This window comes from Microcaecilia unicolor, chromosome 1 (assembly GCF_901765095.1).
Source record: "Microcaecilia unicolor chromosome 1, aMicUni1.1, whole genome shotgun sequence".
Taxonomy (NCBI): domain Eukaryota; kingdom Metazoa; phylum Chordata; class Amphibia; order Gymnophiona; family Siphonopidae; genus Microcaecilia; species Microcaecilia unicolor.
This window is the reverse complement of record NC_044031.1, coordinates 681560460-681580093: the sequence shown is the minus strand read 5'-3', so window position 1 is coordinate 681580093 and position 19634 is coordinate 681560460. Positions and strand designations below refer to the sequence as shown.

The 19634-nt window shown below is 43.3% G+C and overlaps 1 protein-coding gene across 1 annotated transcript in view; it reads right to left on the bottom strand.

Moving 5' to 3' along the window:
* Positions 1-421: 421 nt before the first annotated feature.
* Positions 422-19634, bottom strand: part of MYO9A (myosin IXA) — a 980547-nt gene continuing 961334 nt past the window's right edge. Inside the window, 7 exon segments of the mRNA XM_030187859.1 lie at positions 422-1906; positions 1908-1943; positions 1946-2149; positions 2151-2210; positions 2213-2241; positions 4385-4527; positions 8796-8998. Of these exon segments, the coding sequence (XP_030043719.1) occupies positions 1724-1906; positions 1908-1943; positions 1946-2149; positions 2151-2210; positions 2213-2241; positions 4385-4527; positions 8796-8998 (858 nt within the window). The 3' untranslated portion in view covers positions 422-1723.

The following is a 19634-nucleotide window of genomic DNA, read 5'->3' as shown; positions in this document are numbered from 1 at the left end:
ACTGCATTATCAGCAGTGGCAGATAGCACGGGCGTTCCTTGTTATTTGCATCTGTGCAGGTGACTGTGAGGTTAAGTGTTTGCCCTGTGCAGTGAATGCAAGGCAGATGATGAGCACATTCCTGCATTTACTGCAAGTTATTTTTTTGCTGTTAACATGGGTAAGTTAACAAAAACATTACGCGCACTTTGGTAAAAGAGCCCCTTTGGAAATGTTACATAAAGGGAATTATAATTAATCTTTTAGGAGCGAACTAATGCTATCTACATACTGCAGTGCATCTAGATTTTAGAAATTTTGGCATCTGGAGGAGTTTGAACTATTGAAACATATATATTTACGATATGACTGTTTGCCACCCATCAGAACTAGGAAATGCTCAAGTACATAGAAAGGTTGTATCCCCCCCCCCCAATCCTCTTATACTTCTCCTCAGAAAGGCATTTCGACAGAATCACCCCTGGAAGGACTATATGGCTTCATTATTTTGTGAGCTATAAACACTGGTGAAAGCAAGGACCTGGTGATGCCATTGTCTAGTACTTGGCACCTTTCTGCCCTTCCCTCAGCAACAGAAAAATAAACAAATAGTAATTAAAAAAAAAAAAACAGTTACAGAACACCTCAGTAATTAGATTAATATAACATAAACTAGCTTCAAGTACTGCTCAAGCGTATCTCGCTTTTTTAATACTGACAGTCCAAGAAAAGGAAAATGGTGCTTCACTCACATTTAAAACATTTTTGGCAGTTCTTTGTAACACTTTTTCCATGTTTTATTGTGTACAGAACTCTATCATCTCTTTCATTATGCAGCCACCTGCTGCATGATTCTGTTCCTCAGTGTAAAAAGCTGCAGCACAGTCGGTCAACTTGAGTGCATTTCATGCCTACCCAATATCCCCATGATACACATTCATTTCTTGAAGCAGAGTAGAGGGCGATAACTCTCTGACTGTATTATCTAAGCTAATATTTGGACATTCTTTTCGTTTCTTCCTTTCTTTTTTGAACTTTAATCCTAGAAACTGGCTACTGAAATAAATCCTGCACAGATTTGGCTTGAAGTCACCAGAGGTCTGCTGGTGATGTTAGTTTAAAACATCTATGTGACAAAAAAAATAATACTAATAAACAAAAGGTCTGATCTTTGCAGATTCCCACAGTATGATACTGAAATTTTTGAGATATGATCCAACTACTGGAACAGATGAAGATGGCTTCTTTCTATCACCTGAACTTTCTCTGGAGTGCATTCTGTAAACACACGTGTCTAAAGGGCCATGTAGAGACCCAATTTTCAAGGCATGTGAGAGTTGAAAACAGCTTGCCCTTATTTCAACATCCCAACGACATTACATGGAGCAAAACCATCCTCACACGGCATAGTCCAAGTGTCAGTGAATATGCTTAAAGCTAGACTGCCTCACCTATTATTCTTCTCTCACTAATTCATCTCCCACTGCCAATTCTCAATTGCAGCTGACAAATGAACAAAAACCTAATTTTTTTCTTTGTTGTTCCACAATTACCAAGCTAAGGCCAACACTGAAACCACTGAAATCTTTTTGTTTTTTAATTAAGACCTTATCTTCTTCTTTGCCTCTCTCGTGCAAGGAATATCCAAGCGATGGAGCTGATCAAAGATCTGCTCAGGCACCTGGCAGCACCTCAAAGGTAGCAGAGGTGGTGGTATGGGAGGATATAGTGAGAGTGAGATGCTTCAAATGATGCAAACAGGAATCAAGATTCTGCCACTCTCTGGCCTTTTCATCACTAAACTCATTGTCCCATAGAGCACCAAGGGCGGAGAGCTGCCACTACTCTCCGTATCAGCACTGCGTTTGTGTCTGGCCCCAGCTGCTCCCCCCTCTATGAGCTCTTTGGTTTTCTGGGGTGAGTTTTTTCACATTCTTCAATTTTTGTTTTCCTTTCTCTGGGTTTGAATGTTCCTTCGGCTGGTGAACTGAGGCCGTTCCTCCACTCCCTTCCCTTCTCCAAGCATTCCTTCCATCCCTGTTGCCTCATTCACCTCACCAGCTGCTCGGTAGAAGGGGGACTTGGGTTGTATATGAAACCGTTTCTTGGGTCACATGAGGTAACAGGAAGCGGACAAAGCTGTAGTTGCAGAATCCACTGAATCCAGTGACGTCAATTTGCTTCTTTAGCTGCCGTCGCATCCTGTTAGAAGGGAGACTCAACTTTGAGGGCACCTCAGGGAACTAAGTGCCGAGCTTCTCTCTGCCATAAAAATGATGAATATTAAAAATGAAAGGAGGAAACTACATTATCACCATCATCTACTTAATAGGATTACTCTCTTCATATAACCGTATTGTTTAATTTTAATATGCAAACCCATGTTAATATGTGATACAATTTGTATATTTTCCCTTTTTTAGCCCTACTGTTCATTTAGCATTCATGTTCTATATATATTCCATATGTATATGTATTCTGGAAATGACATAAGGTTATGACAGAAAAATTGCTTTTTTTTAAATCAAGTTTTCAAAATATAATCAAGCATATCGTTTGTACAGAAAAAGTATATTCTTGTGAATAATAATTTACAGAAGAAAAAACAAAAAGAAAAAAAGAAGAAAAAACTTAACCAGACATTCCTCAAGTCCACAGTAACTGATCCAAGATGTTACATAATGGAAATTCAAACTATACAATACATTTCAGGAATTTGTTACTCTTGACAAACCTAAAAGAACCGAATAACAAATTATAAGAGAGCTAAGCATTGAGACCTCCCAATGCTTTTTTGCTGTCAAAAAAGCTGTTAGTTGGGACGGTTCAAAGAAGACATATTTAATTGACTGGTATTTAATTACACATTTACAGGGGTATCTTAAAAAATAAGTAGCCCCTAGTTGAAGAACTCCTGGCTTCAACAGTAAAAACTGTTGACGTCTCTTCTAAGTTTCCTTAGAGAGATCGGGGAAAATTTGGATCTTTAGGCCCAAAAAAGTCTTCTCTCTATTCTTAAAGAATAACTTCATCAGCTAGTTTTTATCCGGAGTCAGGGCAACTGTGGCAATCAATGTTGATACTAACACCAAATCAGTATCCGAGGATTCTAACAACGCTGAAACATCTAATTCCTGGTTGCCGTGTTCTTGTTGACCCACTGCTGATTTAGTAGGCAAATAATAAATTTGGGAAAAAGGTGGAATACTTTCTTCAATCACTTCTAAAACATCTTTAATATATTTTCTTAACATATCTCGTGGGGAAACTGTTAATTGTTTGGGAAAATTAAGAAACCGGAGATTATTACTCCTTGAAAATTTTTCAAAGGATTCAGTTTTCCTCCTTAGATATGTCAAGTCTTTTATAATATTTTCTTGGCAAGATTTTATTTGCAGGATATCTTTTTCAAGTACTCTATTTTGTTGAGTCAAAGTCTCCACTTTTAAATCAGTTTCTTTGTTTTTTTTCTTCTAAGACCAATATTTCTTGTGACATTTTTTGTGTTTGTGGAATAAGTGCCTTGCCTAAGTCCATTATTAAAGTCCACAAGCTTTCCAGGGTTACTTCTTTAGGTTTAGTCATTATTAGAGGAAAATTAGTAATTTTTACCTCAGGGTTTCCAGCAGAAGCCGTCAATTCCGATCTTACAGCTTTTAACTCCCTCACTAAACTAGGTATGTTTGTTGTCACTCCCTCCAATGAGGTTTCTAGCTCTGTGTTAACCCGAATCCCTTTTTTACCCTACTGTTCATTTAGCATTCATGTTCTATATATATTATCAATTGTATATGTATCCTGAAATGACATAAGGTCATGACGGAAAAATTGTAAGCCACATTGAGCCTGCAAATAGGTGGGAAAATGTGAGATACAAATGCAACAAATAAATAAATAGTTTTCTAAAAGTTTTTCTTTCTAATCTTTTGTTCCCTGTCATTTATCACTTTTCTGTACAAGTGGATGCTTGGTTTATTTTAATTATAATTGAAAAAAAATAAAGCTAAAAACCCCGTAGGTGCTCTGTTATAAAAGTACTCTCTATAAGTTTAATTCTAAAACAGAGCTCCCAATATAAGAACATCTATTTTAAGCCTATTCTATAATATTCTCAATAGAATACTAGCACACGGCCAAAAACGTGTTCACATGAAAGATGCAATCACTTGCACTAGCCCTCTAGCTGTTGTAAATGCTCACACCTAGATGTTAGCACAAAAGCACATAAATTATAGAATTCTGTATGTTATCTGCACACTCTGTCAAAGTTCTGCCAAACTCCACCCATGCATACACCCACCAGCAAAGTATGCATCATTAAATCAGGGCATATACTTTTTTACTAGTTGGTATTTGGTGTGTCTGGCAGTTCCTCCTCTGCTGTCTCACAAAACTATGCTCTTACCTGTTTTATCAGAGATGGTTCCCTCAGAATCAAAGTTGAGGTTTTCAGAGCTATCTGCAGTGCCAATGGAAGCTTCAGACTCCAGTGTTTCATCATCGGAGGCACGGGGTTCCAAAGTAAGCATCTCAAATGTCAGTTCTTCCCTGTAGAACAAGAACAATAAAAGCTGAATAAACAAAACAGGGAAAAATAAAAGTGCACTATGCAATCCAAGTGTGTAATGCAGGGGTGTCAAATAATGTTCACAGGCTTTTTTCAGCCCACTGCACCTCTTCATTTGACCTGCTGCCTCTGTTCTGATGAGAAATCCAGCTCCTTTCCTGAGGCAGTGCATCGGAAACCAGAAAACTGGAGTGGTGGCAGAAGAAGCCTTTTCTTTCTTCACTCCTCATCTGGGGTGATCCCAGCTTTTTAGGAGGTGGCAGTGGTTGTGTCATATCCTCTGCTGCTGGGACTGGAGTGTTTGCATTAGCTGAAGCATCAGCATTCTGTACTTCTCCTTCCTTTCCATCTCACACTGATCCTTCTCCTGAAGAGGAGGACAATTATAATGCAGTGTGGTTCCTCAGGTTGTGTCATTCATTGCTGTCTAGCACACAGTGTTGTGCTTTGAATGGCATAGCACTATAGTGTTTCATGCAACACTGCCACTGGGCTGCACTAGTTAGGGGAAAGTGTGGCCGAAGATGCTGGACTTCTACTACTGGCCTCCCAACACGAGGCTAGAAATGGAGGGAGAGATGGCTCAAGGAGGGGAGAGTGACAAGAGAGTAAGAAAAGGGATGTTGGGGAAAGAGAATAAATAAGGGCTCTGGAAGTGCTCAGGGGGAATATGAGGACAGTGCAGGGTTTAGAGGGGATGTGGCAGAGTAGGGAGATCATTAATGAGGGACTGGAGGTATTGTGAGGTGTAAGAGGAGAGATTTGAGTGTGGAATTATGAATTGTCCCTCCCTTTCCTAATCCCACATTCCCTCTTATCCTTCTCCTGACCCTCATTCCCTCCTCTTCATTCTTTGCTCCCTGATTCCCTCTATCCTCCACTTTCTCTACCCCTCTCCAGATGAGATCACTTCTCCATTTATTTATTTATTTATTTGAGATTTACTATACCACAGTAACTCTTTTCCCCTCTCCTTTTCTTGGTTTTTAATGTAAACTGCTAAGCTGCATTGTAAATGCAATTGGTGTTATATCAAGTTTTCATAAATAAATATTTAAAAGCGATAAACTAGGAAAGAAACCAATCATACCATCCGGCGTCCATTAAAAAGAACACAACATTGAATACTACACGTAATGGTAGGAGTAGGTGAGCAGAGTAGTCTTGAAACTGCCCAAGGTCAGGAAGTGTATGCCTGTAGAAATAGCCAGGTTTTGATAGCTAGTTTAAAATATTTTATGTTTATTTAAAAATGTGATATACCAACTGTTGAGGACTATTCCAGAATTTAAAAAGGCATGGGATACGCATGTGGAATCACTTAGGAAAAGGAAGAGTTAGGTGTTACAGAGGATGGGCAGACTGGATGGGTCATAGGGCCTTTATCTGCCATCATGTTTCTCTGTTTCTAATGGTTTACAACATTAAAATCTAAAAGGTCAAGTGAGAAAGGGAACTCCATAAAAATAATAGAACAGTCCTAACACATACTCCCCAACAGTACATTCATTCTTCCACACATTCTATTAACAGGCTAAGACAAAATAATTCTCTGAAGGAGATTCCAGTCTTCCCTACACTTTCAGCTGCAGATTAAGTCAGCTTAAAGAAGTGAGTCTTCAATAAAATCTTGAAGCTCCTATAATTGGCTTCTGCACAAATTTCTTTAAGTAGATCATTCCATAATGTTGGTAGCAGAAAGATTCCACAGGGGTAATGGTTTTGCCAATAGGCATAAATCAGCGGAAGGGAGAAAAAGACATCTCATTAGCACACCAGGGTTCTTTCCAGATTTAGAACTAAGTGATTTTCTGTCAACCAACAAGCTATTTTATCTAAACAAATTTGTAAGGGGAAAATGTCTGGATTGTTGGGATTGGCACGATGAAGAAGGAGGATATCATTGGCCTAAAAGTGAAATTTAATGGCCGATTCTTGGATAAACGAAGCCAGTGGAGCTATACAAAAGGTTAAACAAGAGTGGGGAAAGGATGGAACCCTGGGGCACCCCTTGCCTCTACTAAGCAGCCAAGAGATGCTCATTCCATTATAATACTATCTCATCTGGAATAGCTTTATAAATCCCTATACAAAGCATCTTTTTTTTGGCTTGGTAGCAATCTCTTATTTTTTAAGCTTCTAGCTCAATCAGAATTAGACTATGCTGAGCTAGGGCAATGCTTCTCAACCCTCTTTTTCAAGCATACCTGGATTTACAGGATTACATCAACAAAAATGGATGAGAGAGATATGGCTGCACTGCCTCTTTGGTATACAAATCTATGTGGATATCCTGAAAATTTGACTGCCTGGATGTGCCCTGAAGACAGAGTTGAGGACCACTGGGCTAGAGTACCATTAGCCTTCATTTCCAACTGCTTCGAGATTCCCCCCACTTCCAATTTGATAATATTGATCATACCAGTGATAACAAGGTGCAGATCACCTCATAGGAGCCTATTCTAGAAAGGAAAATAAGTGCTTATGTTCCTTTATAGAATACTAGAGTAACTAGACATACAGCTGGTATAAATGCTCTTTCCTAAATGTCACCAATATATGCGTAACTATGCTTCTCCCATGTGTACACCCTCCTTGCAAATATGTACTATGCAAGTTACGCTAATATTTGCAGAATAGTAGTTAGGTGGACTTTTGGCATTGGTATGTGTGTAATGTGCATGCAAATGTTAGCACCTGTGTTATAGAATTGCCTCCCCCCCCCCCCACACCCCCAAGGCAATTCTATAACAGAGTGCTACATTTAGACACCAAAATGTGTCTATTCTATAATGGCACTTATGCACGTAACTGCCATTATAAAATACTAGCATAAGTTGGCATCAACACGCCTACATTTAAAAGCTAACATTTACAACAGATTTATGGCCGACATGAACATTAATGCCTAAATGTAACACTTATGCATGTAATTCACAGTGTTCTGTACATAAAGCACATAATTATCAGCCCCACAGGGCCGTGCCAACACGGTAAGCGCCGCAGGGGGGCGCCTGCCTTCAAGGGCGCTGCGCCATCGCATTGTATTTAAAAAAAAAACCTTACTCCTCCGCTCCATCCCCGATTCCCTGGCGCTTTAAATTTACCTCGCTCCGCCTCCGACATCTGCGCAGCGTCAGTGAAAGCGCTGCCTGTCTGACGTCTCTCCACCAGCCTTCCCTTCGTTCGTTCGTTCCCTCTGTGTCCCGCCCTCAAGGAAATGACGTCAGAAGAAGGTGGGACACAGAGGGAACGAACGAGCAAAGGGAAGGCTGGTGGAGAGATGTCAGAAGGCAGCGCTTTCACTGACATTGCGCAGACGTCAGAGGCGGAGCGAGGTAAATTTAAAGGTCCGGGGGGGGGGGGCGCCAACTGATAATCTGCAGGGGGGCGCCAACTGACAGTCTGCAGGGGAGCGCCAACTGACAGTCTGCAGGGGGGCGCCAGAGACCCTAGGCACAGCACTGCAGCCCCACTTATGCCCTGCCCATACATTTGCCCTGTGAATGCCCCCTGACAATTACATGCTAAGCCATTTTAGCATGTAATTACAGAATACTGATTAGGGGGCCCTTTTACTAAGCAGCAGTAAACCCCTCGCCAAACTGGAGCTACTGCCGGCCCAACATGGGCATTTTCAGCATGTGGCATTTCCAGTGATAGAGGAAATATTTAAAAATATTTTCTACATTGAGGGTTACCCGGCGGTAATCAGGTAGCGCTGCGTGCTACCTGATTACCACTGGGTTAGCATGGGAGCCCTTACTGCCGCCTCAATGGGTGGCGGTAAGTGCTCCACCCTGCATGGACACACGTTAAGAGCAATCTTACCACATGGCCATGTCTTTTTTCGGCCTTTTTACCTGCTGCAGTAAAAAGGGACTCAGAATGTGGCAAAAACAGCCCCTGCTGCTAGCACAGTTTACTAAAAGATCCCCTAGGTGCGTTATTGCACACATACTTGTAAATGGTAGCATTCTATAAATTTAAGCACATAAATAGTGTTTAACTTTACAACTTGTTATAGAATGAGGGGCTTAACGCCTAAGAAATAATGAGAACTGCTTAGAATTTGAGAAAAATTAAGGCTATTTGTTTTGGTCCATTTCTGGCAGAATTTCTCTGGAAACTATTTTAGAGCTACAGTTGTACTGTCTTGGCTTTCTAGGCACACATTTAAGCCTGCTCATGGACATTAAAGAAAGCCATGCCCATCATGCTCTATACAGTTCTAAAACTAGATACTTACTTTTCCTTCTGCAGGTTCTCAATCTGTTCTGTCAACACTTTCTCCTCCTGTTGCATGGCATTTTGCTGCTGGTCTGTGGCATCCAGCTCCATTGTGTCCTCACTGCTCACTGTTTCTTCAGGAGCATCCGGCACGGAAGGCAGCCTTACAGCCACAGGAGACGCCTGACTGGGGTGGTTCCCACGTCGTAAGCGACTTTTACCCTGTAGACAAGTTAACATCATCAGAATCTAGTTCTACCAATTTAGCAAGACTAATGCCATTATGTAGTGGAGGAGTAGCCTAATGGTTAGTGTAGTGGAACAGGATTCAATTCCCACTGCAACTCCTTGTGATCCTAGGGGAAGTCACTTAACCCTCCATTCCTCCAGGAACAAAAATAAAAAATTGATTGTGGGTCCATTAGGGACAGAAAATTAATTTAAAATGTAGAAAACTGCTGAAAATTTGGTTATTCAAGAACTATTTTATTTGTTTTTATCATTGTGACTGTTTTATTCCCACTGAATTGGTGGTTTTTGTTTAGTTGAGGAGCGTCAGACAAGCTGCATGTACCTGGCTACAGAAAATTAAGACTAAATAGAAGGAGGAGGGAATCCTGCCTAGTGAAGGAACACCTGCACATGTTCAGGGGAGTAAAAAAACTTCCCTGAGGTACAGTGGAGCCTCACACACTAGGCGCTCTTGGAAGGACATCACCATTCAGTGTGCCTACATCTGTGTTGCTTGTCTGTGGTGAATTACCTTCCCCCATATCCACATTCCATTCAATTCCAATACAGGTACCATTCATTCTAATACCTATCCATCTGAGAACCTGCCACTAAAGTATACATTTTCACAAACCTGTACCCTTAGGGGATAATTTTATAAAGTATTTTCTGTGGGTAAACCCTGTTTTACATGCAAAAAAGGAACTGTATAAAACTACAACATACACATGGTGCGTTATGCATGTAGTTCATAAAATACATGCCTAGGCTCATACTTTATGCATATACATTTAAGCTGCAACTTCTGCTGCATTTATGAGTTTTAGAAAGACACATAGATGCTTATGTTGTCTTTATAGAATAGCACCAACATACTTTGCCTTTCAACCTTGGCAACCTCTTATAAAATTAGTTTTACTGTCCACAGGTTACTCTTTATTACACACCCTGTGTGAGACTTGATCATTCTGGCGAATAGCTATCCTTTTCTACTACTACTACTACTTAACATTTCTAAAGCGCTACTAGGGTTACGCAGCGCTGTACAGTTTAACAAAGAAGGACGGTCCCTGCTCAAAGGAGTTTACAATCTAAAGGACGAAATGTCAAGCTGGGCAGTCTAGATTTCCTGAGTAGAGGTAAAAGGTTAGGTGCCGAAGGCGACATTGAAGAGGTGGGCTTTGAGCAAGGATTTGAAGATGGGCAGGGAGGGGGCTTGGCGTATGGGCTCAGGAAGTTTATTCCAAGCATAGGGTGAGGCGAGGCAGAAAGGGCGGAGCCTGTAGTTGGCGGTGGTGGAGAAGGGTGCTGAGAGGAGGGATTTGTCTTGTGACTGGTGTGCATGTCTAATGCTCACTAAAGCTAGCCTGCAGGAACAGGAGAGGAAGAGAGGGAAAACAACACAAGAGGAGGGGCTGGATGAGGGAGTGGGATAGTAGTATTTCTCTGATCTGCCATATCCAACACCATACTTCCTGACTCCTGCCCTACATACAATGCATGGGAGGGGAAGCAAGAAGGAAAGGGTAGTGCCATAAGAATTGGAGTCCAGTGCAATCTCAATGCAACATCCTTCCCCTCTCTAATCCAGGACTTACACTGCTCCACAGACTCCCCTGAAGGAATATACTGCCTTTTGCCTGGGGTCAGGAGGAAAGAGCTGAAGCAAATACAGCAGCAGACCCATAGCTTGCTGTGCACCTGGAACTTGGGAATCTGCTACCAATGGGAGTATGAGAAGGAGGTGGTGAGGAAGGCTGAAGGACAATGAAATGAAAAGGAGGTGAATTAGTTAAGCAGGACAGAACGAGAGAACCACCAGTGGTACCTCTTTTTCTTAACCTCTGCCTAACTCCTTGGGACTTTTATGCCTCTCTCCTCTCATTGGTATATTCTTTAGTCCTCCCCCATTGGTGCTTTCTTTCCTCATTACCCACCCATGATGGCAAAAGAAAAGGCACTGGAAGGTAAGAGCACAGGAGACAAGGAAGGGAGAGGATCATGCCATGGCAGCTCTTTGAATAGTTGCAGGGAGCTAGAGGGTTCCTCAAGGTACAGGGCCCTGGGTAGGCACCTCAATCGTTCTTTTATTCCCCGCCCCCAAGACAACCATATTTGAGCAGCAGCAGTTTTATTTCAAGAAAAAGTGCTGGTTCTATCCTTCGCTTCCAGAGCAACAAAATCTTCAGTCCAACTGGTAAGATAGATACAAAGGTCAAAAAGACATTTTCAACATGCAGTGGTAGCAAAAGAAACACATAAAACACAATGATAGGGCACACATCAGCATGTATGACTGTATGAAGACATTATATTAAACGCCATAAAGCACACATTTACTATTCAAAACTCATTACAACTACAAACTACCTGGAGAGAAAAGAGTAGGCCAAAGTGAAGGTTTTGACATAAAAATTCATATTTTAAAATTTGTTTTAATGTTGGAAATGTTAACACACTCCCAACACAAGTTCAGGAGATTTTGTCAGACTTTGATCAAGTGCCATACTGATATGGAGAACCTTGTGTTTACAAGCTGAAATGCAAACACAAGCAAGTGCTCAGACACAAACACCTCCACCAGACAGAGAGCCCTATTTACTAAGTAGTGCTAAGGGCATGCTAGCGTTTTTAGCGCATGCTAAATACACCCATAGGAATATATGGGTGTCTCTAGCGTTCAGTGTGCACTAATTTTAGGAGCACGCTAAAAATGCTAGCGTGTCTTAGTAAACTGGGCCCAGAGACAGTCCATAAAAGAGTAAAATATTCTATTCAGTGACAGCAAAAGTCACCAGAATTGCTAAATAGTAAAGGAGATTGCAGGGCTATGTTTATTTTCAAACAGTGCAAAAGAAACTAATTAGGCACAATGGCAAGGAAAAGAAACATCTAATTAAGAAAGAAGGGAAATATACTTCTACCTGGTGAAATATTATGATTTTATATTGATACAACTACTGACCTTTTTATTTAAACTTTCATACTTGCCACTGTGTCAGCGACAACAACAACAACAACAACAACAAAAATACCACTCTGATCACTAGTTATGTTAATTTCCTGTTCCTCTTCCCATTCCCTTTCGTGTTTCACAGCATATGGTACTCATTTTCATCACCCAAGAGCCCTTCTTGGTGATGAGTTCTGTAGATGAATATTCTAGTAGATAAATTTAGCATCTGCAGTAACGACTTGTAACAGCTGAAATGGACAGTTACAGACAATGGGTGGGACAGTATGACTTCTGAACAACAGGAATTACAATGCAATGTTACATATGGCTGTGATGTGACCAATGCAGTTAATACATACCGGGATTGAACTGCGGGTTATGCTCATAAATCTAACTGCAATTAGTACAGGTTTCTAGATTAAAGAGGAGATGAAAAGGAAAGCAGAAGATTAGAATGCAAAGGCTGAGCCCCTCTCCAAAAAGACCTTGTGGGACTTGCAGTGGGATAAGTAGTTAACTGGCCCAACAATCTGGCTCTTACTGGCAACCATAGCCCAGCAGAGCTACAAAACCTTGCAAGGTAAAAGCATCAAGAATATGTCAGTCCATTTTTACAGTTGTGGATGTGGTAATGCTGTGTGTGTGGGGGGGGGGGGGGGGGGGGGGTGGAATCACAACTATACTCTATGTGAACACATATCCTATAACCACAGATTGTTTTAATTTCTGAATTCTAATGCAAATCATAGATCTTGAATTTTCTGTCAACTGAGAATGACTGATCTCCATCAAGGTACTATAACTAGAATGTAATTTTCCAGTTGTCATTCTTCCCAAGAAACCTGGTCAAAACTACTACTACAACACTTTGAGGCCCTTTTACTAAAGTATGGCAAACTTCTGCACTTACTGCACCTTAACTGCAAAACTTAAGGTGCAGTAAGTGCAAAGACCATGTGGGGAATACAGGAGGCACGTCCAGCATCTGTCCTGCATTTAGTAAAAAGACAGACAACGTACTACACAGGCAACAGTGGTACACACACCTACAGACAGCACAAGTGCACCTGTGCTACCTGCCGGTGCATGTAATGCAGTTACTCAGCTGTCAAAACAAGTTGAAGCTGCAGCAGTGGTGGTTCACTACCTTCCAATTCCACTCAGCATAAGGACCTCTCCTTCTTTCTGATCCCCCACCCCTGTAAAGTACCCCATCCTTCTAATCCCCCCATTAACTTCCCTCTTTCTGATTCCCACTCCTCAACAGATCCTATCCCCCTATGCAGATCCTGACCCGCTCCCCAGGAGGGTCCCAGGTAGTCTAGGAGAATGGGATAGAGGCAATATCCCTCTGTTTCCATGCTGTCTGACTCTTGAGTGCGAGTACAGGGGGGGCCACACCTGTCTATTCTGCCCCACTAGACTACCAGAGAACCCCCAAGTTCTGGGGGCGGAGTAGGGATCAGAAGAAGGGGGCACTTGTGCCAGGAGATTCTGAAGGATAAGGAAGGCACTTGATGGGGTGGGTCCGGAAGCAGTTTCATCATCTTTTGGCAGTTGGGGCAGCAGCCACTTAACACCGCCTTTTGAGGTGGTATTAACTGCAGAAGCAATCGTGCCATCTAGTGCAGGGATGACTGATTGTTGTTGTTGTACTGACTGGTTTTACTCATTAGCGCAGGTCTGCACTCATGTCTACCATGTGGTAAAATGTGTACTAGCTCTTAACAGAGCTTAGTAAAAGGACCCCTTAGGCTTTTGGGAATAATTTCATAAAGTTTTTTTTGCATATGTTTTACATGTTTTTGCATATGTTTTACATGCAGATAATATCTTTTATACAATTACCCCATGGTATATGTACAGAGACAAGACAGCATGTACTTATATGCACAGTGCATGTAGACATTCCTGGGAATGAATCTTGGTGGACCAGGGGCAGAGCTGTGATTTACCCATATATTTTATAAAGTATGAGAATTACACGCATAGGGTACACAAACATTTACTCCTGTTTTGGAGCAGGTGTAAATATGTGCATTGGCATTTGTATGCTATTGGTACTGGTTCAGGGAACCTATTTTATAAAGGCATACAGGTTCCTATGCTGCCTTTATAAATAACAAAATTTCAAAAATACCTCACTGCAAATCAATAGAAAATATGTGAAATATTTTATATATTTTTTTAATGGACCATCATGTTATAATCTCTTTGACTGAGAGAGACAGAGCTGGTTCTCTCCCTCTACAAATTATACTATTAAAGTACGCAGTAATATGGGCTATGAATCTTCTCACGTGATACATGTAATTGTATGTCCTTGTCTCTTATTATTTGTGGGGAGGACAAGGAGAAAACAAAGTTACTTACCTATCACCTATAGCAGGTGTTCTCTGAGGACAGCAGGATGAATTTTCTTACCAGTGGGTGACATCATCTGATAGAGTCTGTGCAGGAACACTCACTAGCTTGTTTACAACAACTTTTTAGAGTATTGCACTGCACATTCACCTTCCCATCTGGCACTGTCACGAGGGACCTAGTCAGTCTAGTACACAACATATTGAATGCAACTTCAAGGGGAGGTGGGCGGATATATAATAATATTCATCCTGCTGACCTCAGAGGACACCTCCTACCACCAGATCATCCAGAATGGTTATGGAGATTGAAGCTATACTCTTCTAGTCAGTCAAAAGCTTGTCCCTTGTTTTGATTGGGGGAGCCAGCTGGGTCTTTTGGGCTCTCTGCTGTCTCAGACAACAGCAAGGTTCCTGAGTTTTATGGGAAGAGCGGTAGGATGGAGGATACCTATACCTTTGAGAGTAGCAGGACCTTCATTGTGCTCCACTAAAATAGCTCCTGGATGAGGTGGCTGAGCTGATAGTGGGCCTAGAGAGCGTCTTAAGCATGTCTGAGTGCTGCTAGATGAGATTAGCAGCCTTCAACACCTTTTGGCTAAAATAGTTCTCTCTATGACACAGAACGTCCACCAGCTTCTCCTGTATCTCAGGCTTGAGGTCTGAAGCCTGCAGCCAGGTGAGTCCATGGATCCCAATCCCCACTGTGGAGGCTCTGGATACCGTATCAAAAATATCATTGATTGCCCTCACCATTACATTATCCATTACTTATATTCCACATACACAAAAGCTAGTTTGAATCGGATTACAAAAGATAAAGCAGACATAATTTTACTGGGAAGTACAAGATGCAGTCAGTTAACATTCACACAACTAACAATTTCAAATAAACTAGTACTTATTTGTGGATGATATGCTTCTGAAACAAGATTGTCTTGATAAGTTTATGAAAAATGACATAGTTATGCAACTGAACAACAGACATAGGCAGCGAATTCCATACCTTGGATGCACAGTAAGAAAATAACGCAACGAAAATTCTCTTAGCCTTAACACCCTTACAAGAAGGAAACATTAGTTTTAGTTAGAAACATAAAATCATGATGGCATATAAGGGTCAAATGGCCCATTCAGTCTACCCTTCCTCAGTAAAGCGAAGATACTTAACTGTAGAAGGTATTCTCCGAGGACAGCAGGCTGATTGTTCTCACATGTGGGTCGACGTGTGCGTTGGCCCAGGAATCGGCATTTTGCAAGCAAAATATAAAAAAGTTTTGCCAGAGTCTTCTGGTGCATGTGCAGTGCGCATGCGTGGACCGATTTCCCGCCCGTCATGTGAGCGCGTTCCCTCAGTTAACTCAAAAAGCATAAAAAGAAGCAAATAACAACTCCAAAGGGGAGGTGGGCGGGTTTGTGAGAACAATTAGCCTGCTGTCCATGGAGAATAACTGCTACAGGTAAGTATCTTCACTTTCTCCGAGGACAAGCAGGCTGCTTGTTCTCACATGTGGGGTATCCCTAGCAACCAGGCTCACTCAAAACAATGAACACTGGTCAACTGGGCCTCGCAACGGCGAGGACATAACTTTGATTGACCTGAAACCATAAACAACTAACTGAGAGTGCAGCCTGGAACAGAACAAAAATGGGTCTAGTGGGGTGGAGCTGGATTCTAAACTCCGAACATATTCTGCAGCACCGACTGCCCAAACCGACTGTCGCGTCGGGTATCCTGCTGAAGGCAGTAGTGAGATGTGAATGTGTGGACTGATGACTACGTTGCAGCCTTGCAACTGACACAGCCATGGCTCTAACATTATGAGCAGTGACATGGCCCTCTAGTCAGCCCAGCTTGGGCATAAGTGAAGGAAATGCAATCTGCTAGCCAACTGGAGATTGTGCGTTTTCCGACGGCGACTCCCCTCCTGTTGGGATCAAAGGAAACAAACAACTGGGCAGACTGTCTGAAGGGCTTTGTCCGCTCCACGTAAAAAGCCAATGCTCTCTTACAGTACAAGGTATGCAAACTGCTTTCGCCAGGGTGGCTATGAGGACGGGGAAAGAATGTTGGCAAGACAATAGACTAGTTCAGAAGGAACTCCGACACCACCTTTGGCAGAAACCTAGGGTGCGTGCGGAGGACTACTCTGTTGTGATGAAACTTGATATAAGGTGCATGCACTACCAGGGCCTGAAGCTCACTGACTACGCGCAGAAGTAACAGCCACCAAGAAAGTGACCTTCCAGGTCAAGTACTTCAGATGGCAGGAATTCAGTGGCTCAAAAGGAGCTTTCATCAGCTGGGTGAGAATGACATTGAGATCCCATGACACTGGTGGAGGTTTGACAGGGGGCTTTGACAAAAGCAAACCTCTCATGAAGCGAACAACTAAAGGCTGTCGAGAGACAGGCTTACCCTCTACATGGCGATGATAGGCACGAATTGCACTAAGATGAACCCTTACTGAGTTGGTTTTGAGGCCAGACTCTGATAAGTGTAGAAGGTATTCAAGCAGGGTCTGTGTAGGATATGAAAGAGGATCTAGGGCCTTGCTGTCACACCAGACGGCAAACCTTCTCCATTTGAAAAAGTAACACCTCTTTGTAGAATCTTTTCTGGAAGCAAGCAAGACTCGGGAGACACCCACCGAAAATCCAAGGAGGCGAATTCTAAGCTCTCAACATCCAGGCCGTGAAAGCCAGAGACTGGAGGTTGGGATGTAGAAGCGATCCCTCATTCTGGGTGATGAGGGTTGGAAAATTTTCCAAGTCTCCACAGTTCCTCGGAGGACACTCCAGAAGAGAGGGAACCAAATCTAGATGCGGCCAGAAGGGTGCAATCAGGATCATGGTTCCGCAGTCTCGCTTGAGTTTCAGCAAAGTCTTCCCCACCAGAGTTATGGGAGAATACCAGACAGAAGGCCTGGCCCCCAATGCAGGAGAAAGGCATCTGACCGCTAGTCTGTCGTGGCCTGAAGCCTGTAACAGAACTGAGGGACCTTGGTGATTGATCTGGAGTGGCAAAAAGATCCAGCAAGTGGGTTCCCCACGCTCGGATGATCTTGCGGACTATGCCCATGTTCAGTGACCACTCGTGAGGTTTGCATTATCCTGCTCAAACGTGTCAGCCAGACTGTTGCTTATGCCTGCCAGATAAGTGGCTTGGAGAAACATGCCGTGACGGCGTGCCCAAAGCCACATCTGGACAGCTTCCTGACACAGAGGGCGAGATCCGGTGCCCCCCTGCTTGATGGTGTAATACATGGCAACCTGACTGTTTGTCTGAATCAAAAGGATTTGGTTGGTCAGCCGATCTCTGAAAGCCTTCAAGAGCGTTCCAGATGCACTCACAATTTCAGGAGGTTGATCTGAAGACCTGCTTCCTGAAAGGACCAAGCTCCTTGAGTGTGAAGCCCATCTACATGAGCCCCCCACCCCAGGAGGGATGCATCGTTTGTCAGCACTTTTGTGGCTGAGGAATTTGGAATGGGCATCCCACAGGTCCCACCACTGCAGGGAATTCCAAAAGTCGGTGGACAGTTGGATCACATCCTCTAGATCCCCCGCAGCTATGACACCACTGGGAAGTTAGGGTCCATTGAGCTGGTCTCATGTGTAGACATGCATGGAGTTAATGAACTGTGGAGGCCATGTGCCACAGGAGTCTCAACATCTGCCGAGGCCAGGATCTGTTGAGATGCTCCCACTATGGGCACTATGGACAGGAGTTGTCTGCCCTTGCCTCGGGAAGATAAGCACGAGCTCTCTTTGTGTTGAACGAGTTCCAATGAATTCCAATTTTTGAACTGGGGTGATATGGGACTTGGAATAATTTATCATGAACCCCTGTAGCTCTAGCACCTGAATAGTCATTCACATGGACTGTAGAGCACCTGCTCTGAGGTGCTCTTCACCAGCCAATTGTTGGATAAGGGAACCATGCACTCCCAGTCTGCGTAGTGATGCTGCGACAACTGCCAGGCACTTTGTGAAGACTCTGGGCGAAGACACAGGCCAAAGGGCAGTACACGGTACTGAAAGGGCTGTGTCCCTAGCTAAAATCAAGATACCTCCTGTGAGCTGGAAGTATCGAGAGGTGTGTGTAAGCAATCCTTTAAGTCCAGAGAGCATAGCCAATCGTTTTCCTGAATCATGGGAAGAAGGGTGCCCAGGGAAACCATCCTGAACTTTCTCAGACTAGTATTTGGTTCAGGGCCCTTAGGTCTAGGATTGGACGCATCCCCGTTTTCTTTTGCACAAGGAAGTGCCTGGAATAGAATCCGAGCCCTTCTTCCCCTGGTGGAATGGGTTTGACTGCATTGGCCTTTAGAAGGGTGGAGAGTTCCTCTGCAAGTACCTGCTTGTGCTTGGAACTGTAAGAATGAGCTCCTGTTGGGCAATTTGGAGGTTTGGATTCCAGATTGAGGGTGTATCCTAACCAGATTGGATTCCAGATTGAGGGTGTATTGAAGAACCCACCGGTCGGAGGTTATGAGAGGCCACCTTTGGTGAAAAAACATCAACCTCCCCCCCGACCCCGCAAGTTGTCCGGTACGGACACTTTTACTGAGGCTATGTTGAAGTGGAGCCAGTCAAAAGCCTGTCCCTTGCTTTTGCTGGGGAGCCGCAGTGGCCTTAGCGCACGCTGTTGAAGAGAACGAGCAACGCTGGGACTGAGCCTGGGGAAGGCTGCTGAGAAGCAGAAGTGTACCTATGCCTAGCATACGAATAGGGAGCACTCCTCTTCCCTCCAAAAAACCTCCTAGTTGAGGAGGTAGTAGCAGAAAGACGCCCGGCGGGAGAGAGAATCATACCATCATTGTGCTTCTTGATCTGGTCAACAAGTTCTTCTACTTTCTCTCTCCCCAAAAAGGTTATCCCCGTGGCAAGGAACATCCGCCATCTGCTTCTGGACCGAATGATCCAGGTCAGAGACACGCAGCCATGAGAGTCTGTGCATCATTATACCTTGGGCACGATCCTGGATGCTACATCAAAGTGTCGAACTTACCCCTGGCCAGGAATTTACGACACGCCTTCTGCTGCCTGACCCCCTGGCGAAAAGGCTCGGCCTGCTCCGGAGGGAGTGCATCAACCAAGCTGGACAGTTGCCTCACCGAGTTCCGCAAATGGATGCTCGTGAAAAGCTGGTATGTCTGGATCTTGGCAGCGAGCATAGCGGCCTGATACGTCTTCCTCCCAAAAGAGTCCAAGGTTCTAGATTCTCTGCCTGGGGGTGCCCGAGGCATAGTCCCTAGTGCTCTTGGCTCTTTTGAGGGCGAAGTCCACTACCATGGATTGTGAG